Source organism: Anneissia japonica, unplaced genomic scaffold (genome assembly GCF_011630105.1).
Source record: "Anneissia japonica isolate Jap-2015-1 unplaced genomic scaffold, ASM1163010v1 scaffold288017_len94929_cov188, whole genome shotgun sequence".
In the NCBI taxonomy this organism is placed as follows: Eukaryota; Metazoa; Echinodermata; class Crinoidea; order Comatulida; family Comatulidae; genus Anneissia; species Anneissia japonica.
Window position 1 is genome coordinate 53,423 of NW_022685055.1, and position 27,294 is coordinate 80,716.

General features: G+C 36.5%; 1 protein-coding gene across 2 annotated transcripts; it reads right to left on the bottom strand.

Annotated features, from left to right (window-relative positions):
* Nucleotides 1-17,012: 17,012 nt before the first annotated feature.
* Nucleotides 17,013-26,822, bottom strand: LOC117108242 (50S ribosomal protein L10-like). 2 transcript variants are annotated; one of them, XM_033250212.1, is made up of 4 exons: nt 26,671-26,822; nt 22,687-22,880; nt 18,023-18,332; nt 17,013-17,303 (listed from the first exon to the last, which is right to left on the bottom strand). In XM_033250212.1, exons 1-4 carry the CDS (start codon nt 26,702-26,704, stop codon nt 17,107-17,109), a joined length of 735 nt encoding a protein of 244 aa, XP_033106103.1. In that variant the 5' UTR covers nt 26,705-26,822; the 3' UTR covers nt 17,013-17,106. The 2 variants fall into 2 exon arrangements, with proteins under 2 accessions (XP_033106103.1, XP_033106111.1); XM_033250220.1 differs by having other exon boundaries at nt 22,687-22,869; nt 26,671-26,801.
* Between the last annotated feature and the right edge of the window lie 472 nt (nt 26,823-27,294).

The window sequence follows — 27,294 nt, forward strand, 5'->3', positions numbered from 1 at the left end:
TCAGCATCAATTCCTTTATTTAAAAAATCACTCAAAACGCACTTATTCCAACAATAACATGAAGCGCCACTGATAATTACTTCGGTTTTTTAAATGGCGCTATATAAGTTCTTACTTTATTATTATTAACTAACCGAATTATTTCTAGTTATATAACTCATACTCTAGTACTTTTCAGTATATATGATTGTTAATTATTGTTAAAGTTTTGTCAATATTTTTTGGAATAATAATAATAATTATTATTATTATTATTATTATTTTATTATAAAAATAATAGAAATAATAATAATTTAAAAAAAATAATAATATGCATGTTTTTATATAGTGCTCTATACAACTATGTCTCAGAACACTTTTCCACATTATTACCCTTGTCATTGGAACGATGCCTATGGGGGAAATCACATAGTTTTCTGCATGAAATATATCTGTGCATTTTTCACTCGAACCTCCTTATGTACCAACATACTCCTGGGTGGAGAGAAGCAATGCAGATAAAGTGCCTTGCTCAAGGGCACAAGCGAAATGCACAGCTCTCGCTTCTCCAAACCACTTCCACGAAGTTTGTTTTATTAAATTGAGGCTATTTAGCAAAATTCTGCAATGTAAAAAGTTGTTTGATTTAATAAACCAGAACGAACAAACGAATATGCAACTGTATCATCATTTGAAATACATTAGTATAACAAACTAAAAAAAATGTTTTAATATCATTACTTTGTGATAAAGGTAGGAGGCAAAGGTAGGAGAATAACCCATAACATCTACTAGCGTCATTGTGCTGAATTGCCGTGGTCCGTGACGCCGTAAAGAGGCGCTAATAAATTGAACCAGCATCGGGGTAGCTCGGGATGCATTTGATTCCTTAAAGTACTGACGAGCCATATGTGTAAACTGGACCTCCATTTCAACTTCGCTCTACCAACCGAACCATGGGAGAGGAGTGGCTCGAACCAACACTGATGTTAAGCCTGTAGTTATTAGCGGCGCCCCTGCCTTAACACTCGGCCCTCGAGTCGCCACGTAGCGGTCCTACTAAACACCACACGACCCCACACACATATAATATATAAACCACTCAAAATATCCAGTCCCACAGAATTAGGTGAGGGATGCTATTGGCTCAAGCGTTAGTAACCACCTCAGCTCAGTAATGATTTGGGCTTAGGAGGTAAGAATTTATAAGGATATGGTCCCTCTAGATGTTCAAAAATGGCAACCTCGTACCTTATGAAATGTTTTCCATCGAAATGTGTTCTATGTATTTGGTCCATTGGTCAGGATAATTGTGTAGCGCTTAGAAGCCTTGTGTGGCAATATGCAACACTGCATTAAGATACGGTATTATTAATCATTATTTTCTTTTAATTTAGTTTATTTATTTGTCCTCTTGTTTTGAATTTATTAAAAGTTTAATCTATTGTTGTCTTGATAATACAATATTCAACAGTTTTTTGTTATTCAATTCAGTATTTTGTAAACCACAATACAGTTCGCCTCCAATTCGAGACTACCCATGGGATCTGACAATTTGTGGTGGTCTCGGGGTTCGGTTTCCAATTATAGAAACCTCTTAATCGCTGGCGTCACACGGTCAAATTAGTACACAAATTTTGCCTCAGTTTTTTTTTTTTTTCATTTTGACAGGAGTATGTATACACTATTCCCTAGCCACACTATTAAATTATTGATAAATAACTTGTCACCTCATAGAAATTTTAGGGATAGTCGAAACATAGGGGCCTATACTGATACTGGATCTATTCTTGTGCAGGTCCCTACCATTTCCCAATGGTCTATACATTCTATGCTGTGATTTGTTGATGATTTTCCTCAAAATCTGTAGGCAAAGTACACCCCATTAATCATTGTTACTCTGTATGGATATTTGAAGACAAAAACTGAAAGTGTGACGCGAGCTTAATAGAGACCACGGCTTAGACTGGTCTCTAAACAGTATTATTAAAGGGATCGAAGCCGAAATCGTCTAAGAATTTAATAATGGTATGGACTAGAAAAATCAGCATAATTAGACGGTGATCAAATCCAAAAACCTCTAAAAACAAAGACAAAAACTGCAAGTCTCCTAAGTTAAACATTTCTTTTATCTTAAAAGAATTGAATATTATTTTCCTTTGAATTTGATTCTGTGTTCTAAATTATTGAATTGTTAATGTAGTTGAGTTTTTAGCAACTGGAACCAAATTTAAACATTTCTTTTACTTATGAATATTTATACTTTAAATTTCAATCCGTGTTCAGTTTTTAATATCAACGTAGGAACAGTTAGTTTAAACTGGATCTATCCACATGAATCACTAATGTAGTCAAGTTGTTTGGCAGCTGGAAACCAAATTAAACAAATGAATAATTTATTATTCTTGTTCGGTTTCGAAATAATTGAATCAATTATGTAGCTAATTTATTAGCAACTGGAACCAAATGAATCACTAATGTAGTTAGGTTTAGCACCTAGAACCAAATTTAACATTTATTTTATCTTAAATAAATTAATATTCAATTTCTTTGAATTTCACTCTGTGTTCGGGTTCTAAATGACGAAATCATTGTACAGTTAATTAGTTTAGCAACTGAACCAAATTTTGTATGCATCTCACTATGCATTAAAACAATGGCCGTATTCGACTGGTCGTTCTTCGTTAAACCGCGCCCACCTGCGCAGTGGTAAAATCCTACTTAACAAAGACGACCAGTCGAATAGGAAACTAGTAAATGCTCAAACAAAACAAAAGACTACATAGTTAAAGCGATACACGCTGCGTAATCAAGGTTGCTTCGGATTGTGGCAGTAGGGTTAGTCGTAAAAAATGTTTTCATCCAGTTTTTGAATTTTGTTAGCCTATACAATTATTTTTTTACTTTAATGTGGGTAAATATGAAAATTTTTATTTTCTGAAATACTGTAGAATCTAAATTATATTAACGCAAATGTTGTTGCTAAACTGACCAATCGGCCATTTTTTTGGTCACGTAACGCATTCTGGTTGCGTTAATTTTCGTTGTTAACGAAGTCTCTTTTACGAACCAGTCGAATGAAAATAATACTCAACGAAAATTCGTATTTAACGAAATTAACCCGTCGAATAAGCCCAATATCTTGTCATCTACAAATCACTAGGACCAAAATGCAGCCACTTATAGCAAGTCCCACTATAGCGAAGTTCATCTCTGATGAGGCTTACAAATTCTACACAATTTGAACACTATTGTTAACCACAACTCATTGAAGTTACAAGTATAAGTGTACAGGAGGTACATTACCATGAACATAGCGGTAAGCCATTAAAATTGTATGTTTGAAGATCAGGATGTTAAAATAAAGATTAATTTATTTTGTGTGTGACTGTTGTGTAAAATTGCATATTGGGTTAGTGAACTATTATGCCTTTACAGACCTGTCAACCCGTACGTATTTGCAAGTCTTTTATACGCATTCCAATCAAATCATACGGTCTTACGCAAACACCGGCAAAAACTTACGCTTTATCTTAAAATTTGAGTAAATTTTTTTTTCTCAATTTGTAATTAATTTCACTATAACTGACATCCATCATTTTAACATTCTACCTCCATGATTATACAGTCCACTGCGCAAGCACTTCTCCCCATGAAATCGCAATGAATATAGACTAAAATAGTCACCACTGTGCCCTCTCTAGCTATGTGCGTGGCCTTTAAATACACAGTCGTTCCCTCGGATTTAAACTGAATTGCATGTTGAATCATTTTAAAGAATGCGACTGACTCTGAATCTAATACAAAAAAGGTGGAACATAAGAAGGGAAGATGCCTTTCGTTATCTTCAACTATCTTTCAATAACTACTGTATCTGAGGTCATTATAAACTCACTAATATCGAGTAGAGCCATTTAAGCCAAAGCGTCCAGGGCCTTCGGCCTGAACCCGACCGGAGTCCTTGGCCCCGCCCTCCGCCACTGTTCGTACCTTTGGCACTTATTATGTGTCACCCGATTTTACTCTTTGAAATTTCTAAAGGTTGACAGGTATGCCTTTACTGTCATTTTAGAATTTCAGATTAATATGTTTTTCACTAGGCGAATTTATTTTCGCGAATCAAAGGCGTCGGTCCATGAGTATTCTTCACATTTCTATCGAACTTTTCGAACTTTTTCGCTTTAGAGACATCAGTAGTTCGAACTGTTTCAACTTTTTTGCGAAGAAAACAAATTCCACAACCAATCAGAGCTCAGGAAGTAATCAGGACCAGCCGGGGGAGCAGCTAAGGACCGAATAAATTCGCCAAGTAGGCTTTAGTCATATTTGTGTTGAAATATTTAGCATATTATGTCAGATATACCCTCAACCTCAAATAAAAGTACGGTACAGTACTAAAAACAGCAAGAATGCTCAAGCCATGATGTATAGGCCTATGTAATATTATTATGAAAATGTAAAATATACATGTTTTTAAATATGATATAATAATCATATTGGTGGTGTATCTCTGTTATTATCTTTTTAGCAGATAGTTAAGAATGACACTCCTTATAGGATAAAAACTGTAACAAATAAGAACACTTCATGATTATGTTCTTTTTAAATACCGTAAAACTTCAGGAAAACCTGGGTCACAATTCCTCTGTTTGAGCTTTTAGGTGAATTAAAATTTTAGAGTAGGGGTTACGAATAGATTACTGGTCACTATTTATAAGCATAGAACAACTTATAGGCATTGGCGTTCAGCACGTCATGGTTGTGTGAGTCAGGTTTTAGTGTTGTTGTAGCTACGAAGTAGTGGCGTAGCTAGTAGGAGGGCACGAAATTGATATATGTCGTCAGGCATTAATATTTTTAGGTTAATAATAAGAATCTGAATGTAGTTGTTTTTATTCAAATCATGTTGACAGTACTTCAATCGCTGTTTGTGAGAGCTCATTCAGCAAGTTAAAGTTCATCCTGCCATATCTCATAACCACGATGGGACAAACGAGACTATCTGCTTTGGCATTCCTTCACTGTTATTTGAAGGAGTTATTTTAACTCCAAAGGAATTATTCTGTACCTAAAAAAAAGGTACAGAATAACTCCTTTCGAGTTAAAATAACTCCTTCAAAATAACAGTGTTAGTACTGAACATTAACTCTGATCATGTAATATTAACTTATTTGCAGATGCGAAAGCACGCAAAATGCAGTTGCAAGTTTAAACAATGTTACAATTAACAACTTACAAGACTACCGGTACTATAAGATAAATTTAGAGAATAAGAATGCTGTATGCGATTACAACTTACGATAAATAAAGTTGTACACAAAGTTGCGAACATCGTAATGCAGTTTCAATAGTAAGAAAGAACCTCTATGAGAGAATAGTAATAATTATTCGGGTTTAAATACTGTATTGTTATTTAGACAGTATGCGTATTTTTACAGTTATTCTTAAAGCCTATACAATCAATATCAATCTATTTCACAAAATTATAATTAGGGGGCGTTATTTTCTACTCTTTCCCCCAGGCGCCAAAACCTCTAGCTACGTCCACAGCTAGGAAGACGACAAAAAGCTAGAAATTCTTTGTCAACGCAACACCTGGAATCAAACCTTTCACTGTCGCCAATTCATCCAAGGATTTATAGGATCATAAAAAAAAAAAATAGAAGCAAAGGTCCGCACATTTACAAGACCAGGAAATAAAAATTTGCATCGTGTTTAAAATAATGAGTTTCATTTTAGAGTTCGTTTGAGTCATTTTTGTGAGGTGGTAGGTGCATACACACACAAGCTTCAGCCAACAGGCAGTCAACCTCGCTAAATTATGTTTTATTTGAATTTAAACATTTCAAATTAACGAGTGTCGTAATAGCGTGGACCCAGTGTCCTTTCGCGAGATAGGCTTGCCCAAAGCAATTGTATTGCATTTTCTGGATATTTTGGGTATGCTGAATTCAAAAATGCAATGGCCCATTTCTTCCGATATTTTCTTGGCGGCCATTTTGGAAATTCAAACATGACCGACAATAACTGTGCCTATGTTTTCAATGTCAAACTGTCCAATGGTGAGATTCTCACGGCCATCTTGAACTTCAAAATGGCTGCCATTTTTAGAGTAAAAATAACAATAGTTGTTATTAGAGCAGGTATCAACTTGATTTTGGCAGCAAACCCTATATTTCCAATGTCAACCTGCCCAATGGTGAGATTCTCACGAATCATACATGGCGGCCATATTGAATTTCAAAATGGCTGCCATTTTCACAGTAATAATAACCATAATTGTGCTATTAGAGCAGGTATCGGCATGATTTTGATAGCAAACCTTATGTTTTCAATGTCAACCTGTTCAATGGTGATATGCTTACAGTAAATGGCGGCCATCTTGAATATCAAAATTTCAAGTTAAAGTTAACTGTTAAAGTGAGGCAATGGTCTGTCTGCTGGGCCGTCGGAAGCACACCGACCGCATCGGCTATGGCCGGACCACTTTTTCACAATTCCATTACTTTCTGAAATAAATATATAATGATAATTATGAATTATATGAATGTACGCATCGCATTGACTTTTTCAATCATGGTACGATGGACCTGAGATAGAGGGTAGAGGGTATCTAGCCCACTTCCACTAACTTTCAATCTTGTATCTGTTCCTGCATGGGGTTGGAATAGGGGTAGTTGCTTTGCAGCACATTTACAAAATTTACAGGTATGAATTTATACACCAACTTTACCCCTTGAGGGGGCGGAGGGATTGCCAGTAAGATTTTTGGGCATCCACAATTTATACTTTTAGACCACAATATTAGGGAATGGCAACCGCAACTTGATTGGATTTAAAGATTACCGTACTCGCGCGAATAAGCGCCCCGTTTGAATAATCCAATCGATCCTGGGACTGTGTGGATGTTGGCATGATTTGAGGTGTAGAGTGGAATCACATTCCCCTTTAGGAAGGATATTTATCTTGGACAGATGAGAGCTCCCTGGACCAGGGACGTAGCCAGGATTTTGAAAGGGGGGGGGGGAGCCGTTATGCGAATTACGTAGGACCCCGGCAGGGTCAAGGGGGCGAATCCCCCTGTGAAGTAGCGCACTCTGAACGTTCTTAGGACTGTTTGAGAGGATAAAGTGAAAATTGCAATAGACGCATTATAAATAAGCGCAAAAATAATTATATAATAAATCAACAGTGGCGGATCCAGGAATTCGAAAGAGAGGTGAACCAGGGAGGGACATTCACAGACTGAGGAACCACTCACCTCAGCCCCATCATGGTTGGGGCTGAGGTAAGAAAATGTATAATTAGGGCATCTCTAGACGGCCAGAAATTACACTCTCGCACTTCAATTTGAATATATTTTTCTTTTTTTTCCTTAAAAAATGAAGGGGAGTGGGGCCTTGATTCCACCTCTGCTCAAAACATTCTTTATCCAGAATAGTCATAATCACGAAAAATTGACATGGAAAAAAAAGATCACATCCTAAAAACAAACAGCAGTCACTAAGACATACATCAGGAGCCGACTCGATGGAGTTTAATGCCATACCCAGGGAAGGGCACAGATCTGTTTTGAAAGGTGGAGGAGGAGGGCATTTTGTGAGTCGACACCCACCCCAGCCCCACCATGGTTGGAGCTGAGGTGAGAAAATTTGAGGAAATAGTACCTCTAGATGGCCAGAAATGACACTTTTAGTAAAATTCATCATCATCACATCACCATTATAGTCAAAATTAGGCGCCAAAAAAAATTCTCATGATCTTTTATCAGGGATCTACTTAATATCCAGGACAACTTAGGCCTAACTATAGCTTACTAAGCTTTAACTATATATACTATATTATGATCAACAAATCACAACTTTTTTTCGCATTTAGCACATTTTTCTTCACTTTTTATTGCTATTAATATTATTATCAATTATTACTATCGTCATCATCATCATCATCATCATCATCATCATTGTTATTATTATTATTATTTCTATTAGTAGTAGTATTATTAAACAAAAATTTAAAGAAACTTGGAAAAGCATAAAAACGAAACTGAACAACAGTATCGCATTTCTATCTTAAAAGACCTGGCCTGAGATTTATGGATTTAAGATTTTTTTTAATCACGCTTAGGCCTATGTGTTCTATTAGGCCTATGTATAACGTGTACCGATGCATATTTATATGTTTTAGAAGTATTCATTTTGAGTGATCCCAGGAAAGAATTTGTATTGGCTCAAGTATAAGCTTTAAAATTTTAACACTGTGTACAAAGGGGGGGGCCGCGGCCCCCACCAAGGGGGGGGGGGGGAGCCGCGGCTCCCACGGCTCCGCCATGGACAGACAGTACATTTCCAACTTTCATCTTCTTACATATTTTGTCCATAGCCTAGTCCTACTCTTTTTCCGACAATTTACACCTTTAACACATTCTCATCTGAGTTTTCAAGAAAACCTGCAATGATCATGCCGTCCTGCTAATCTCAATCGACCGATGGCCAACAAGCTAACTACCACTACTAATTTCATCTGCTATTCTGCTGTTATGTAATACTGTACTCATAATATTCTTGTCATGACAAGCCATGCTCTCTGGACGATTATCTTTTCCGCCGCACCACCATTCGTAATTTGCGGTTTCCTGATGTCCTTATAATCGTTTTTCATTCAAAATGTGCTTCTTGAATTTAATAAGTTCTCATAAGAACCCCTCGATTTTCATCTATTTCCATAAGTGCTCCCTCAATTTCCACTCTGTTTTCATAAGCGCCCCGTTCGAATAAGCGCCCCTCAAAAAATATTTTAAGCCCTCGGGCGCCTATTCGCGCGAGTACGGTAGTTTAGTCTCATGACCTCGTCGTGGCGTCGGACGAAAGATGGTGGAGGATGTCCAGATTTGTAAAGGGGTGTGCTCAACAAAATTAGCCATTACAGTGCGATGAAAAGCAACGATAAATAGGCTAGATTAAATCCAAACATTTTTATTGATACATACATTACTACGAGAACAACCAACTTTTTGTTCAGGGCTTTGTAGCAGTGGCGGCTCTAGGATATATTTTCTGTGGGGGGGGGGTGCTAAGTTGTCCGACAGGGGGGACTTGAGCTCGTAGCTCAAGCTGGGGAAGGGGATAAGAGGGGGTTCCCCTTCCAAATGAGATTTTCTTTAAGAATAGGAACCTCTAGATGGCCGGAAATGGCACTCTCAGACTGTGACAGACATGTGTTGGCTTGGTGTGGGCCTATTTTTATGTTTTATGGTCTGACAGCCCGACGAACTCTGTCCGGCGGGGGCTTGACCTGTCCGGTGAAGGACTTAAGCCCCTGTCCCCCGCTGGCGCCGCCACTGCTTTCTAGTCCCTGGAGTTCGATCGCAGGATCGCTTGCTTTCTGGAAGTATAATGCCTACTAGGCCTATTATAAGACTAAAAATAGCATAGCGACCTAAATTAGACTACCAAATCAACACTGCTGATTTTTCCACGGGCTTTCATCCCTGCTGCACCCTGACCGGGGGATTTTTTTCGGTTTGATTCCAGATTGAATTCACTTCACTTTAGTCTGCATTAGTTTCTTCATCACTCTCCAACATGCCAACACCTACATCAACCATCATCATCGTCGACGTCATCGACATCATCCTTATTGTCATCGTAGTCATTATCACCTTCATCATAACCGTCATTGTTATCATCATCCTCTCATCATAATTATGATCATCATTAATTCACATTTTTTTCTGGGCATCAAGGTAAGCAAGGTTTAAAGATGTATTTTCTCTTGAAAATGACCAAAAAAAAAACCCCATAAAAACAATTTTGAAATTAACTTGTTCATTTTTGCATTAGCATACATATTTTTAACTTGAGCAAAGAAATTATTGAATTTCAAAAATGTGTACCCTGATAAACTGGATAATTATAATAAAAGTAATGAAACACTTCCATTGTCTGGAAGTGTTTCTATCATTTTTCTTTTTAAAATGACGGGTAAACTTTTTTAAATACACTAATGTTTATGTACAAGTTGATAATTTTTATGTTACTTAAAAATGGGCAAGTTACTTTTAAAAATGATTCAGCGGCATCGTGCCCCTCTCCACTCACTAACTGGATCACCCTAATGTTAGTATGTACTCTGTTATTTATTTATTACCAGGGTAGATCTCTCCATGGAAGTATACATGCATGGTCTGTCTGCATGAATATACCGAAGATTGACTAAAATTAATGTGTAGAAGCAAACACAGCAAACCAGAAGCAAACACAGCACTTTTTTTTTACATATAACTTCTATAGCGTGATCAATAACTTATTAATGTTCCAGGCTGAACTTTGCAGGAAAATTTAATTAAAATTGTACGAGTAGTACGAGCATAACATGTAGGCTGCAGGTCCATTTGTGTGGCAAAGATAGTATCCTGTGTTTTATTTATTGCATATTGTGTATATTTCATAGCTGAATACCCTCCACATCGTGTAAATACAATTACAGTATGTTATAGTCATTTTTGGTTTATGCATTATATATGTACTCCTGTTTCTTGCTCTTCTGGAGTAACAAGCAACTCAATTTATCTACTTATGGCAATTATTAAAAATTAAATTTTTAACGTTATTATTTTCTACAGATTTCCCAGCTTTCATGGCATCCAGAGGTGCCATATTCCCAACAGACTCTCATCCATGCAAACTTTATATATTGTGGCTGCCCCTTGAGGGGAAGGGAAAGCGGCTCTAGGTTGCCAGCATCTATTTCCGGACATTCATAGGCGCCACAAGTTGTTTACTAACCATGGTGGGGCTAGAGTTGATATGATAATTATGCTCTCAGACCTCAACTAACTTTAAAATCCTGTAGCTGTGGACAGAGTTGCGGGTCTCCACTCTTTATTTACAACCAAATTTGTCAAGTGCTCATACTACAAACAGGGTCGTGACAAAGTGCGAGCCAGCGAGTCATGCGAGCCAATGCGCGAGCCAGCGAGCCATACATTTTAAATCCTTTTTTTTCACCAGGAAGCTTTGCCTGTGTAGTCCAGTCATGCGCAGTACATACACTTTTTCGAATCGTCGATCCGGAAGTATGCAGCGCTGATAGAGATGTTAAAATACAGATATACAGATACATACATATAGATATATTTATATATATGTACTGTATCTATTGATATCTCTCTCTCTCTCTCTCTCTATATATATATATATATATATATATATATATAATTTTATATATACTGTATATATTTATTTATATATTTTTATATTTATTTATATATTTTTATATTTATTTGTATATTTATACATATATATATTTATTTGTATATTTATTTATATATATAGGCCTGTATATATTTACTATATATATATATATTTATATATTTATTTTTACATTTATTTATATAATTATTTAAATTTTGTTTATATTTTGTTTGTATATTTATTTATATATATATATTTATATATATTAATATGTTCATATATTTATTTATATATTTATATATATATATTTATATATAAATTCATATATATATATTTATATATATTAATAAGTTCATATATTTTTTTATAGATTTATTTGTATATATATATATTTATACATATATATATTTATTTATATATACTGTATTATTATATTTATACTGTAATTATTCATATATTCATTTATATATTAATTTATATATTTATTTCTATATATATAATCCTATATATATATTTATGCATTTATATATTTATTTGTTTATATATTTATTTATATATTAATAAATATATTAATATATATAAATATATATATATAAATATAATAAATATATAAAAATGGTTTTAGAAAGTGTGTACCAGTGAATTAACTGGAAAATCGCACGGATATTTTTTCGCTCGAACGGGCCCTAACTAGACACAAAACTGGCATTTTTCTCTACTTTCAAATGACAAAAAATGGATCACCATGCCCTTGACTCAAACTTTTACCAATAGGAAGTGATTATTTACATGACCAAGTGCAAAGACTGTCTCTTATACACATCTAGATGTGTATAAGAGACAGGAATAGGCTAGGCCTACGTGTTTGCAAAACTGGATAACCTGAAAAGAAAAAAAAAGTGTATGGCTCGCATGGCTCGCATGACTCGCACATTGGCTCGCATGACTCGCACATTGGCTCGCATGGCTCGCTGGCTCGCACTTTGGCACTACTCCTACAAACATAACAACACATTAACCAGTCCAATGGTGATATTAATATGAAGAATGGAAGACAGCTGTCTTTATTCAAAATGACTGACAATTAAACGTTTTAACTTTATTTCAAATATTTTTGCAATCAGCCATTCCGGTATTAATCTAGAAATTACTTAAGGGTTCTTTAATCAGCAGATAAACATATCTTGTTAGAACAACACAACTAGCGTCATGCTATTCTTCTTTGCCATCTACACATTTTGAAACTTGAAATTATTTCATTAGGTATTTATTCAGTTTGTTCAAGAATATTGCAAGTCTTTTGCATTGATAAACTTTAATAACAAAAATAAAAATGTACCAATAGATGTGGTAGTAGCTATCTACATGGTGTAGCGCAAGCTGGTGTAATCAAACAAGAACCACAATGGGAACCATTACACCAACCCGCTCTCTCATCCAGTGGCGTAGAAAAATATTTTTCATTGGGGGGGGGATGATTGGCGTGTTAGCCAGTGTCGTAACAGGCACGGGGGGAGGGAAGGGGCAGGGGGAAAACTGGGGGGGGGGAAGGGGAAAACTGCCCCTCCCCTGACGGTTTTTACCGGACTGACCAAGCCGTCGTACCGGGCTGGGTAATAAGAGAAAGGAAAGAGGGGAGAGGGAGGGAAAGAGAAAGAAGAGGAAAAGAAAAGGAAAGAAAAAGAGAAGAGAAAAATAAAGACAAGAATAAAAAAAAAAAAAGAAAAAATAGAAGATATCATAATGACCAGACTCACAACACCCTGCAACCTCGACCCATTAATATTGCTTCCATCAACAATTATTTCTTCATATTTTGATTTAAAAGTCATTTACAGACTTGTAATAGGGAATATTAAGGTAACCACAGTAAACAAAAAGAGGAACTTTCAGCAAAGAACTCTAAGAACGAGCAAGAAATAAGAGAATATCTGAATTGCATAAAATAGAGTTAATGGAGCTACCAAAGATATTAAAATGTATACGAGATTTAAGATGGATTTCAAAAAGTTCGTAGAGAAGGCAACTCAACCAGAACAACTGTCATTTAGACTCAGATCCTGCTTGGGAAATGAAGTCAACAGAGTGGTGCAGGCTGGCAAAGACGACTCTGAGCAAATGTGGACTTTGTTAGACAAGAAGTATGGGGACAGATACAAGTTGGTAAATGCTCTCACTAGCGATGAAGCAGAAGCCCTTAAAAGAGGGAGAGGATAGCCAAATCATTGAATTCATTGGTGGATGGCAATCAAAACACGAAATTAACAACGCCCAAATTATCACCGAAATCGAGGGTAGGTTACCAGAAGACCAGAGAAAAAGGTAGGTCAGGCTGATCCACGATCCACAAGGGAAGAATAAAGTGGAGAAAGATGGGAAATTAAAAATTCTCTTGGACTATATGGAGGAGAGTAAGAGCCTAAGGTACATGACGACAGGCCTACATGGAGCTGCAACACAACCAAAACTGCACAGCATGGTCAATTTTGTGTCGATGGGGAAAATTCTGGACGAAGTCTGTTTAATACACGAGGATGGTAAACACACAACGCAGGATTGTAGAATGTTCAAGTCTATGACAGTTTACGACAGAATCAAACTAATGAAACAAAAAAGAGCCTGCTTCTAAAAATATAACATCAAGTGAATCTGTAGATTGGGACGTTGCGGTAAAGAGGGTTGTAACAAGACACATCACCCATTGATACATTGCGCATCGAGAAATGGAGAAGTTGTTAATGCAACACAACAGAAAATAGCTGAATGGTGAATGTAGCACAACAGAATATCTTTATTACACGTTCCACATGTATTTTGATGGCCAAAGAGTTACAAACTTGCAGAGAAGGGATGACCACTGATTCGCATGTATGTATTGTGTTACTGCTGTAAACTTTGGAGATGGACCATCAGCCACCATCGCTTTCAGAGCGTTACAAAGGACCGCTGAGCTATACAAGAATGAGTTCCAAGAAGTCACCATGACTTTGGAAAACAATGTATATATGGATGATATTGAAGATAATGTACCCAACGTAAACAAAGCATATGAGAGCAAAAGAAATTGACACTGTGCTGACCAAAGGAAACTTCAATTTTGCATCATCTCATTTCTGGAACTGTCTTCAATATATCATGCTATCAGCAACATTACCCGACCCATTCATTTTTCAAAAACTTCTAAAAATGTATCTCTTCACCACACTGATAAATTTGCATTTTTATTGGGATGCTTACTCTGGCCTTTGAGACATTAATCTAGTCTCTAAATTTGGGAAGATGTGGATATTTCAAGAAATCTATCGTCAAAGGTCAAAAATATCATCTCTGTTCACTATAAGACAAATAAATATATAAACACGTACGGTATGTTCTGACTGATGAATATGTTGGTTATCCAAGTTCAAAGGTTATAATGTCATTTGGACAATATTTTGCATTAGATACTAGATACACATGTACATTCCAAACAGAGATCAACATTATGAGAAAATGCATATGCTACAGGGTACCTACTGTAGGTTTAAAGGTCAGAAATGTCATTCAAAAACGCTGCAATAGTTAAAATATCAACATGCATATTCTCTATAATTTGGGGCCAGAATTAAGTCTCCATGACCAATGGTTATAGAGGTATGGATATGCTACAGGGTCCTTAGGTTCAAAGGTCAGTTCTAGACAAAATGGTGCATTAATGTAAATAGGAATATGTTCCGAACAATTTGAGGCGAAACGTAAGTCTCTATGACCAATGGTTATGGATATACACCATGGTACATATGGTTAAAGGTCATAAACTTTATTTCCGGTCACTTTAGGGCAGCATTATGCATTAGTGCAAATAGGAACATGTATGTTCTGAACAATTTAAAGTCCCAATTTTGAAGATATGGATATGCTGGATATCTAGGGTCAAAGGTCAGAAATGCCATTTCTGGACAATTCTGGGCAAAATTAGAGCAATTAGAAACATGCATGTTGCGAACAATTTGAAAACAAAATTCAGTTTCTACGATTTTCCGTTGCCAAGATAAATGGATTCCGTCTTTTAAAATGGCGGCCATAGGAGGCGTCAGAAACTTGGCACACAATTTTTTTTTAAATCTAAACATATCAAAAGATATTTTGTGCCAAATTTCATGTTTTGGTAATAAAGTGCACAACTGGGTCCTAGCTGCTCCACTAATGTGATTAATGGTAACCCTGAACTAGTCTGTTATGTGGCATCCTTGCAAAGCACGACGAATACTGTAGACCACACAACGGTTGTGGCTTGCACTCTCAACCAGGTGGTCGGTAGTTCGAAACCCTCACTGTTTAATTCGCATTTGTCCTTGGGCATTGCAAGACACTTTATCTACGCACGTCTCTCTCTACCCAGGAGTATATAAATGGGTATCGAGCATATGCAGGGAAGGTAAAAAAGACTGCTGTGCGGGAGGAGTGGCGAAACCCCAGTCTTGCACAGTCTAAAGCCTAAACGTAGAGGAAGGAGAGACGGGCACTCCGGCCTGTGAGCCTAGAGCTTCAGGTTTTGATCTTTACCTTACATCGCTATTTTAGCCACCACATTACAGCCCAGCATGACAGCCAGCAATACACCACCATCACAGCCATACAACAGGAGCAGATTCAAGGCATGGTCAGCTAGCCCGGGACCACACTTTTTTTTTTTAGGAAAATGATAAAAAACAAGGTAGAGAAAAAGAAATTCAATATTAGGTTTAAGAATGCTTTTTCTGACCATTTAGAAATTTTAAATTTCAGACTTGTTGGGGCTAAGGTGATCTCAGCCATCTACTTGTAAATGAGCAACGGCAGGCCATTAATACCGCCATCTTGGTGTGCCTCAAGCCAGACACAACCCCTTATCCAAACATGCCTAATTAGGAAAACTAAGTGCACCATTCTGGGACTGAGATTTTTAATATAGACTGAAGTACCATAAACAATGAATAAACAAAATAAATATTGCAACAAAATCATAGTGTACAATGATTGTAGCCGCATTGTACTTTGTTGAACAACAAAATATGCAGATTGATGGCTTCATGTTTATTATAAATAAATGTTTGAAATTATCCTGTAGCCTATAGAGTACCACAGTCGTGTCGTCACAACACCAGGTTGCGCCCTCTGGACGTTGGTTACCGTTCATTACGCCTGAATGACTTCATAATCTTAATGGTTTAGAATAGGCTTTCTGGAATAGGCATTTTAAAACTAAATAATTTACCATCAAAATGTACTAAAAACAAAAGCTTGCATTATTTTAGTTAAATCAAACACACATTTAATCATCAATTAACATTTACAAAGAAAAATTAAGGTACAACTTCTTAACAATTACAATAAAAATTGAGATCAATGGGTTTTCAGTGGAGAAAATGGCATCGGTTGAACGCATTTGTGTTGCCGATAGCAACGGAGTAGTATCACATGGTATCATGACGTAACACTGTAGCACTCTATAAATAAGACAGATTTGATCTAGTTGATTTTGGTGATTTCTGTCACCCACAAAATATTTTAGTGACCCACTGGTGGGTCATGACCCAAATTTTGCTGAGTGTTGACCTACACCACCAGCAGCAACACATGCCACGACAAGTACAAGAACTGTTGAGAACATCACTAAAATCACTATTAACAGCAACAGTAACAGGACATGCCAGGCATTAACACCATCAGTTGGCACCAGGGCTCCAGTTACCACCACCCCAAATTATTATCCCCACCACATTATATACTAATCGTAGCACTGGTTAATGCAGTCCAGTATAGAAAACAATGCAGATCATAATGCAGAACATGATGGAACAATTTTTACAACTGATGTTTTTTTTTTGCTCTCTCCACATTTTTATTACTGATTGGCTTTCATTCTTTTAATAAAAGTAGAATTTTATTGAATAACCGTTCAATATTGGAGTCATTCATTTTGCTGTTTTTGTAATTGGGAAAGATTCATTGAAAGTGCCTGCTGATTGGCTTGTAAATATCTGCAAGTTGTTGATTGAGTCGATGAAAGTAAACCAGCAAGTTGAGAGTGTAAGGCTTCTATTGACGGAAGACTGGCAAAGTTCTCCAAGTCTCCAGCTGACATAAGCTGGTCTTCCAATAAACCTCCTGCAAATAAAAACGTCATAGCATCAACATGCTCCTGAACTCCTTCAATATGTATTTTACAGATAGGAACACACTCTGGTTCTGCATGTTATGAATTATAGCCATAGCCTACATCTTTCACCACTAAGTCTCAAATAAATTGTCTTAAAAGATTATATTCTCTCACTGGGAATTTCACTAGTGTCCTTGAGCCCTTGAGCAAGGTACTTTTATATCTACATTGTTTCAGACTACTCAGCTGTACAATTGGTACCAGCAGGTTGAGTGTCACAATCTCAGTAGTGGATTCAAGGAAGCGAGGAGAGCTGGCCCGCCCCTCCCACATCCTAAATTTACCAAAAATTATTTTTAAAATGGAGAAAAAAAAACATTATACAGTATTCAAATTGAAATCTAGAAGATAATTTTCCTCAGCCCCAACCATGGTGGGCCCGATGCGGTCTAGACCCTCCATTCGTGGTCAAGTTCCTCCTTGGCCCCATCTATTTCAAATTCCTGAATCCGTTACTGATCTCATCCACTTCACACTACAGAAACTGAGGATAAATCTCCATATATGATCTTGTCATGCTTTCTTTGCTGTTATCTCTTCTCCAAACTCATAACTTTATGGGAATTATGTATGGGAATTTAAGGTGTTTTTGCTGACAATCCTAAATGCACTGCTGGATATATGTGCTAAATACTATGCTAAGATATAGAAAGAAGGAATTTCTTACCAATAAGTAGAATATTTGGCAGTTTTCTGGTTGATTTCAACAACTCCTTCACGTTGAGTTCCTCTGACACTGCAAATAAATTATTACCAATAAATAAAGGATGCATGTTGGTGAACTTGGTGCCAGATGTTCCCAATAACGCAGCTTCATTGCCAATGATAAACAGTTGAATGTTGAACTTTTTAAGGGTTTTCTGTAACATGGATTTTGTTTCCATGTCGATACCATTATGATGGAAAACTGCTACCATCCTTGAGGAGATCAAAATATTGTAAAATTGTCTGGCTGCAAATTCCAGGGCTGGATTTGGCTTAAAAAAATAAAAATAAAAAACTATTAAGTATTTTTCATTGACTGAACCAAAAATGTGTTTTTTGGCTTTTCTTGCATATCCTGCACAAAAAAAGCCATTGTTTTTGTTCTGAATTATTTTCCCTTTTATCCAGTATTCCTATGGTTTTGCACAAGGTTTTTCTGTCCGGCATTTTTGTCAATTTTTACAGTAATAGTTCTTCTTCAAACTTGACCAAGCGAAAGACCATATACTAAAGATATGCATATTAAAAATATGACATTTTGAGTATTCATAAACAGGTGATTAAAATTTTATGTTAACACAATTTGCATTTTATAAAGCATTTCAAACTAGCTACAGCTAGGTTAAAGATAAAATTACTGTGAAATGCATTAACAATTTTTGCCTTCAACTTACCCAAGATAAACAAACTAAATATGCACTGGTCTCTGTAAGGTAATTGTAAATAACTCCACATCACCCTTGTCAATACCAATGCATTGCAGCAATAGTTTGTGTCTCAATGAAGCCAAATTGGATTTCATTTTTTTTAATTAAAATTTTTTTTTCGCACCACACCTTTAGGCTGCAACGATCAAGAGGAAATAGTCATTAAGAAACTGTAGGTAGCGGTAGCTTTTACTACGAAGAAATGAGAATTCCGAACTAAGCAATGCGCATGCGCAGTTACCAAATAACATCCGTGAATTATCTATAAAAACACAGTGAGCATGTGCTTGGAGATGCTAGACAGCCAGTGAGCATGTGTACTGAGTAAGTGACGTTTATCGAGCTATGTCAATCATGCGCAGTTACCAAAAAATCGTCTTAGGAAACATCAGCGGCTGCGAAGAGGGTATGAAAAAAGAAATGGTAAAACTATATATGCTATGGATGGAAAATAATGAGGGTCGAAAGCCTCTATTTTGGCTATCTTTACAGCCAGTTCATCAGTGTTTGTCAGGGTGAATTGTAATTAAATTATCGCAAGAAAAGTATTAGGCTCTATCGTTGTACCTACTTACGTAGACCTATGCACTGACAATCCCATAAAAAATAACCACAGAAACTGACAACACAACCTAGGGCTTACTACTAACCAAGTAGTAGAGCCAGGGTATTCCACATTTAATATCGAAAAATACAGTACTTTACGCTGAAGAGGTTTAGGCTAACTATTATCGAGATATCGTACGGTACTCATGTTTTATCGACCCATAAAAAATAGCCACACACCGGTGGCAGTAGTAGAAAGGCCTAGCCAAGCTAGTGGGGAAAGGGAATGATTACAAATAAATAAAATATTAAAATTAATATTACAGTATTATTATTAATATTAATGCGGTTTGGCTTAGTGGTTTTTATTCTGGTTACAAACAGTAACAGACCCTGATGGATGGCAAAACAAACAAGGGAATACAACGTAAAAGATTAAGAGATGAGATTGATATTTATTGGGGAAGAGTGCAACACAGCCAGAGAGAAAGATCGATTTGGCGTCAACATAATGAAACATCTGTCCAGCAGTGGACCGATAATAACTGATGATGAAGCTTCTGAAGGTCATCAACATGGTCGAGCCTTGAGCCTAAAGCCTGGTTCATGTCAAAGTTAAGCCACTTATCTAAATCTTGAAATATGATACGATTTTCCCTAGTTGTGTTCGATGCCAAGTTAGAGCCTGATGAACAACAGTCAGCCAGCTTTGAGGCCGTCGACGTCACATGGTGGAAAGGCTTGTTTAATAAAGTCTATCATATTTTACGAACCTCTAGTACCAAGGGGTATTTGTTAAAAAAATTGACAAATTCGTAGTACTGTAGATCAGGTGTCAGTGTCCACTACCTAGCCTAGCTATCCTCTGCCATTGATATAGGCGACCTGGTAGTACGAACCAACCGACAGTGCAGCAAAGTGGTCTACCGCAATGTAGTAAACTAGGCCCTATTTTTATTTATTTATTTATTTGTTCTTTATACTGGGTTTCCTCTTCAGTAACAAATTACTGTTCTCCCAGAGGGCCCAGTACACATAAAACAGTCCACAACACACAATACAAACATACACACACGATGCTTTTCACAAACTACAGTAAATCTCAATATGAGGTTTAGGGAGTAGAGTTGTTTTGGTCGTGAGAAAAAGTCCTGCAACTGACAGGAATTGAACCCATGACCCTGGGATTGGAAGGCAAGCATCTTAACCACCAAGCTATTCAACTCCACTCGTAAAATTTAACTTCGATAAAAACCAAATTATTCTAATTGGTAGCATTCTCCCATTAACATCATATTATTTTATTTCTCATTAAAACATCTGTACAGTATACTTTATGGACCTTTTTGTCATGTTTTTTTTAAGTTTTTAGATCGCTGAATTGTATTGTTTACATGCACTTCTTTATCACACTTTTTTATCTAATCATCGTAAATATGTGCACTCATTTTAACCACTGGCGTTGGTGGTAGTTCGTTGAAACTGAATTAATAGCGACTATTATAGCAGCAATGGAAAAGATTGAAATTGTCAATAAATAAATACAACAAATCTGATTTTATTATTAAGAAAAATATACATTGTCACATTGAAAGATGTACGCAATCGGACTTTTTGTCGTTATTACTTGGTCGATGATGCAAAGGGCAAAGGTCATTTGTAATATCGACTATTCCTAAAACGGACGTTTGCTGGCTTTTTACCCATAATATTACAAATAATTTCTGAAAACCAAACTAATGAGACTACTTTGCTGCTGTCGTTAGCATTGTTGAAGTACGTTGTTGCCAGCCAGAGGATGATAATGGTGGTACAACACAACAATGCTGGCTTTAGATGCCTACGTTACGTAATCGTGTGTCCTTGTAATCCGAGCCGACTTTATCGTTAAGCAATTTAATTTACTGTAATATTCTAGTGAAGTTAAGTCACTTAACGGTAAGTGACTTAAGCCTTTATCTAGCTATAATTGACTGGTTCACATCAAACTTTTAACTAGTTAAGTGGATCTATATCTAGATAAAAGTTTGACATGAACCAGGCTTAAGTGACAGCTTAATTAATCTACCATATAGGATTACAACCCAGGCAAAGTGGGGCCCAGCCACAGATAGAATCTTAGATGACCCACCCTTTAATAATTCCATATTCGTTTGGATCAATCTATTATTTTAACATCAATTTCATTTTAAAAATAATCTTTAATTCATATACAGTATTACGCATATTGCAGTAAAAATTAGGCCTATCCTTAACAATAAATAAGTATAGGGCTAACTTAAATACGATAACAAAATTTACACGTAGGATAAATTTGGAAGAAGCTGTATACTGTACACAAATTGAATAAGCTACAGAAGTTGCAGTGATTTTTTTTATAGGAAATATTTCTTGTTAGTCTGATTTCATTTTCCTTTTTTTATGAAATTTAAAATCATTTCTAATTATGGCATTAAGGAAAAGTGAAATTCCTGTTTTACAAATAGACAGAGTACAGTAAGTCTAGTTTCTATCATACTATCTTTGAAGAAAGTATAATCCTACATATTATATTTTTTAGGAGTCATCCCGTATCACACTACATTAAAACGTCCATTTTACGTACCCCTTGGTTCCAAGGGGTATTTTGTAAATTGAAAAATTTGTGAACTAGATCAGGTGTCAGTTTCCATTACATAGGCCTACAGTAGCTATCCTCTGCCATTGAGCGGCGATAGGCTGACGGCGGCCTCGCTTAGCACAAACCGACAGTGCAGCAATGTGGTCTACAGCGCTAAATAATCTAGCAGAAATTACCTTCGATATAAACCAAATTATTGTAATCGCTGGCATTCTTCCGTTTAAAAGAATACTGTTTTAATTCTCATTAAAATATCTGTATGTTTTAAAGACCTTTTTATCATGTGCTTTATATGTGCGCTCAATCTGACGACTCGTGTTGGTTGGCAGTTCGTTTTTTGGTTAGGTTTATTACATTAATATAGTAATTATTATAGAAGAAATGGAAAAGATTGAACTACTGTATTAATAAATAAATACAACATTTAAATACCTGATTTTGTTAAGAAAAATGTACACATCAGACTTCTTTTACGGTAATAAGTTGTCAATGATGATGTCATGAGCAGCAAGTACCATTCGTAAAATCGACTATTCGTAAAATCGATATTCATAAAACATACATGTTTTTAACTGTATCTTAGTAAATTATCGGGGATGGATAAATTTTAAAAACAGGGAAAAGACCAGGGTAGTCTTTAAATCTACCTCAGCGGCAAAATTTGAAATGCTCAGTCAAAATATGGAAGATCACATTCCTCCATTCCACTACCTACATCTGTCACTAATATTTATGTTTTATTAAGCTACTTACAACTGCATCTGCCTGAACTGTTTGCTTAGCTGGTATACGACTACATAGAAGTGGTAAGGGACGAGTCTCCGGTTTTTGTTTCCATTTCGAAACTTTCATTAGCTTTGCTCGCATTATGTGCATTGGCATTGGCTTTCTTGTGTTTACAGATTTCATTGTTCTAATCACCATCCATTGTGAGGTCTGAAATGGAACTGTAGATAAAGAATTTTAGGTTTTAACATAAACAAATTATAACATTACAGTACACTCGAACTACAGTGGTAGATCCAGGAATTTGAAATATGGATGGAGGGACTAAACTACCTCAGGTGCAGGTTCAAGTATAGTATGTCATAGGTATCAATTTAAAATATTTTTAAAAATTTTCAAAAAACTTAAGCTTACAGCTTACCCACCCAGAAAATCTCCCCAACCCAACCTAGGAAGGCCTGGCTTGAGAGAGGCCTAGGCCTCACTAAAGTACAGCATTGCAGCAGCAGTCAGAAGGACATCACTAATGAATGCCAGTCAATTTGAGCGAATGCCAGTTCGAGCGGATTAATTTAGTGCGAACTATAACGAGGGCGAATTTATAGTCGCCCTATTCTTGTATTTGTGACTAAAATATTTTTGTTTGTCTTAAATGCAAAAATGCTCTGTGCACTAAAGTTCTGAAATATTTTTGGTACATAGGTATGTGTAATTTTAAATTGTTAACCTAAAAAACAATTAAATACGACTCCTATACATTAGGCTTCTCCCCCCCCCCACATGAACCCACCAGGGCTTTTCCGATGGCTCCCAGGCAAAGTTTGAGCCTCGGCCGAATGAATAGGAAATGTTTAAGTAATTCGTAAATAACTCGCACTAGCTGTAAATGGATCTTCTTCTGCTCAAACTAGCATCCTCTTGAAGTACTGTAAATTCCACTCGAGTCTGCTCAAACTGGCATTCACTCAATGTGGCATCCGCTTGAATTGACTGGTTCCAGTCACCGGTTAGGCCTATACAAGCCTAGCAGGACAGGCCCCTAATTTGTAGTCCCAGTCTAGTAATAAGAAACACAAACAATTTCAATAAATAAATGAATGAACACAAATTTCCTTTAATTCGTTTAAACATTTTTATTGTCAATATACCAATGTACATTACACAACTACCAATGCCAAAGCCATCATATACAATCATTACTTTATCAATATCCACACATTACTTATGACGTGGGTGCGATGTCGGGCATTCTCGACCCAACTTGTGGCATTCATCGCAAATGGGCAAGACCAGTTTGTATTTTATAACAAGTTCTTGCGGCCTTGATCTGCCGTCTTCGGCACAATAACAGCAGGTTAATGGGTTGCCAATTCCTCCAGAGTTGAAGGCAAATTCTATGTGGTTTGCACATGTTACTCCTCTGCGTACAAAGACCTGCCAATGAAGAAGAGTTTGGGTGGATAAAGTTTGCATGGTTTAAATATAAACCTGCTAAAATGGGTTAGGGAATTGTCCTTTCATTCCATGGTACAACACAATTTTTTTGTCAATGCACTGTGATTGTCTTCCTCAAAATTTCTTAAATATAAGCAGCTTACCTTTTTGTATAGGGGATGGTTTGTAGGGATTAGTGGGGAACCACATGTGTAGTCGTACTGCTCAACTGCTACCTCAAGGTCCATCAACTCTTGTATAGTTACTTTTTTAGGTTCCAAGCAAAAAACAACCCAAGGTTAGTTGCACTCCATGCAACCAACATTGTGCAGCTGCAGCTACCTACCAACACAACGAGCAGGCCTGACCACACCACGAGTGGAGAAAAGGTTTACAGTTCCAAGCATAAAACGGACGTAGAGGGCGGGGGCTATGAAGCCGGTGGTAGAAAAAAATCAACTCTTTTTAACCAAAAAAAAAAAAACATTTGAGCAAAAAAAAAACCCGCCCCTGATTTTTCGGATTTTAGGGGCGGCGGATGAAGGCAAACAAACAAGTTTTTTTTGGCCTTATCGGTGCAAATGCACTTTTTAGTACTCCACCCTAACCCTAACAACATTAAAGCACCATTTCAGGCAAAATTTCAGTTGTTAAGAAAAATCTGATTTTTATATTAAAAAGGTTTATAAATAGGCCTATGTAACATTAAATTGCTAGTTTAACTGAACTTAGGCATTACTAAACATGAAAAAATTAATGCAAAATAATAATGAAATTTGAAATTTTGTGTTCCACTCAAAAAATAAACGTGGCTGAATTGTTTATGTTTTATTTTGCGACAGGTCTGTGAAGAAATATAGTAGGTGCTGGAAACATTTGCCTATGAATACTGCTAGACTAGGCCTACTCGATCGACCGCAGTGTGCGAATTGCAAAGTACAAAAACTAATCTCATTAGAGAGGACTCACTTTATTGACTGTATAAAGCATACACAAATGTGAGCATTCCAGTGGATGCGATCTACAACCTCTGAATTTGCCTAATAACAAACAATTCATCAAGAAAATGGTAATCACCTATGAGAAATAGTCTCTATTCCTCTTCTTTTTTTTTTATCCTCTTGCATAAAACTTAAATTTATGCCAATGTTTTTTCCATGGTTTAAGATAATTAGAGTAATGCACTTGCCAATTAGTAGTAGTCTGGATCCGGGCCACAGTGGGGCACTGGCAGGGACTGGGCCAGGATGTACACATACCTGTACATGTAGTTGTGTCCCCGTAGTGCAGGGACGTACCTAACATTCACCCGTAGATGTAATCCGCATCGAAAGGGCCGGGAATCTTGCACATTAGAGTTGTCAGGGGTTTTGGATGTACTGTTGTCAAATGGTCTGGTTCTAGGTCTGCAATTCACCTACACTAGGCCTAAGCATTACAGCAATGGCTGTGTGTTTTAAAATTAAAAAATCGCCTACTGGTACTCCAGGCCTACCAACATGGTTTCATTTTTTATTGTTTGCGTCAAAAAATTACACCATTAGTGACCAAGGCAATTTGGGAAATCTGTTTCTACACTACTGTTATTTTCTTATAAATAATTCCTGTTTCATACTGAAAAGAAATTCTATCAATCAGTTACAGTAAATCAATCAATCAATTTTCTTTTTCTATGATCAAACAATACATACTTTTCCAAACTTCTATGGAAATCTGCCTAATGATACTGCCTAGTGTTGCATGTAACCGTTTCATAAGTATCCCCGTTTAAGTCCCCGCTAGGCCCAGGTCCGAGGGGGGAGAAACTACAATTGACATGTGCATAATAATGCATATGCATTTTTTCTAAAAAAATTCTTTTTTTAAGTGAAGTTTTACCAGGAATAGGCCTACTAGGCCTAAGGCTTTAAAATTGTGATAGCTGAACTGCTGGAGTTTTTAAGTTAAGGTTAGAAGGTTAAGGTGGAGTAATTAGCGCCGTATTATCCCGGGTACTAAGCAGCTTTCGATTTGGACGATGCGGCGTTCTACAACGGGCAGTGGAGCGTGAAACCGTACAGCACATGCGAATACATGGGGAAGTCGTTCGTTGTGTGGATTTGACAAGCTTTAATTAAGCGATTTGGTGTTGTGTTGACAACGGCAACGTGAGCTTTATAAATATGCGCTCACTGGGGCGCCTGCATAACGAGGGAGCGCGTCGTCCTGTAAATCGAAACAGCTTTGATGTTGAGACGGGAGATGCATAGTACGCGTTCATGGTTGAATGAATTCTCCATCGCTGCTCCCCGTGTCGTCCATTTCGAAAGCTCCCTACCATCAGTAGTAAACAGTCCACACAGAGAACTAGGCTACCACCCCCCCCCCCACCACCGCTTGGCCTAGGCTGCCTAGAGTAGTAGGCCTATACAGGCCTAGCCTAGGCCTCCCCTGAGGTAGGCCTAGGCTAAGCCGCCTTTAGGCCTAGGGCCTACATAGGATAGGGGCCTACTTCTAGGTCTAGGCCTAGGTAGTTAGGCCTAGCCTAATCCATAATAAGCCTTGATAAAATTACTTTAATTAAAAATGAAGTGTTACCTGCACGAATCCGTTGTAATAACACTGAATTCATTTTTAAATGCTTAGGCCTAACCTAGGCCTGGACTTGTGCTTTCAAACGTTTCTTCCCGTTGTGTTCCCAATCAGTACAAATACAGTACAATAGCCCATCTCTGCTGCTGTTCATCATCAAAAACGTGTTAGAACAGCGCCCTCTACAGGTACATACTAATTTAAATTTCCAACAAAAATTAATAATATATCTTCATATTTTTACCGCCATGATCTTATTCATTATCACACCTCTTTATTCCATCCATACCCTCATTTTCCGCCTCATTTCCACTACCATAAAAATTTGAAAACAATCAAGAATATGTATAATTTGTTTATGAGGCGCCATGTGTTTTCTTATTATTTAGCAAAAATTGACATGGTTTTTTACGTTATATATTTTATATAATATATGATATATTATACATATACTATATAAAATATTATATATTATATAAAATTTTATATAATACATAATTTTTATATAATATATAATGTTTTATATAATGTATTAAAAATTACATATTATAAATTATATAAAAATTTAATATTATATAAAAATATGTTATATAAAAAAATTTAATATTATATAAAATATTATATATAAAA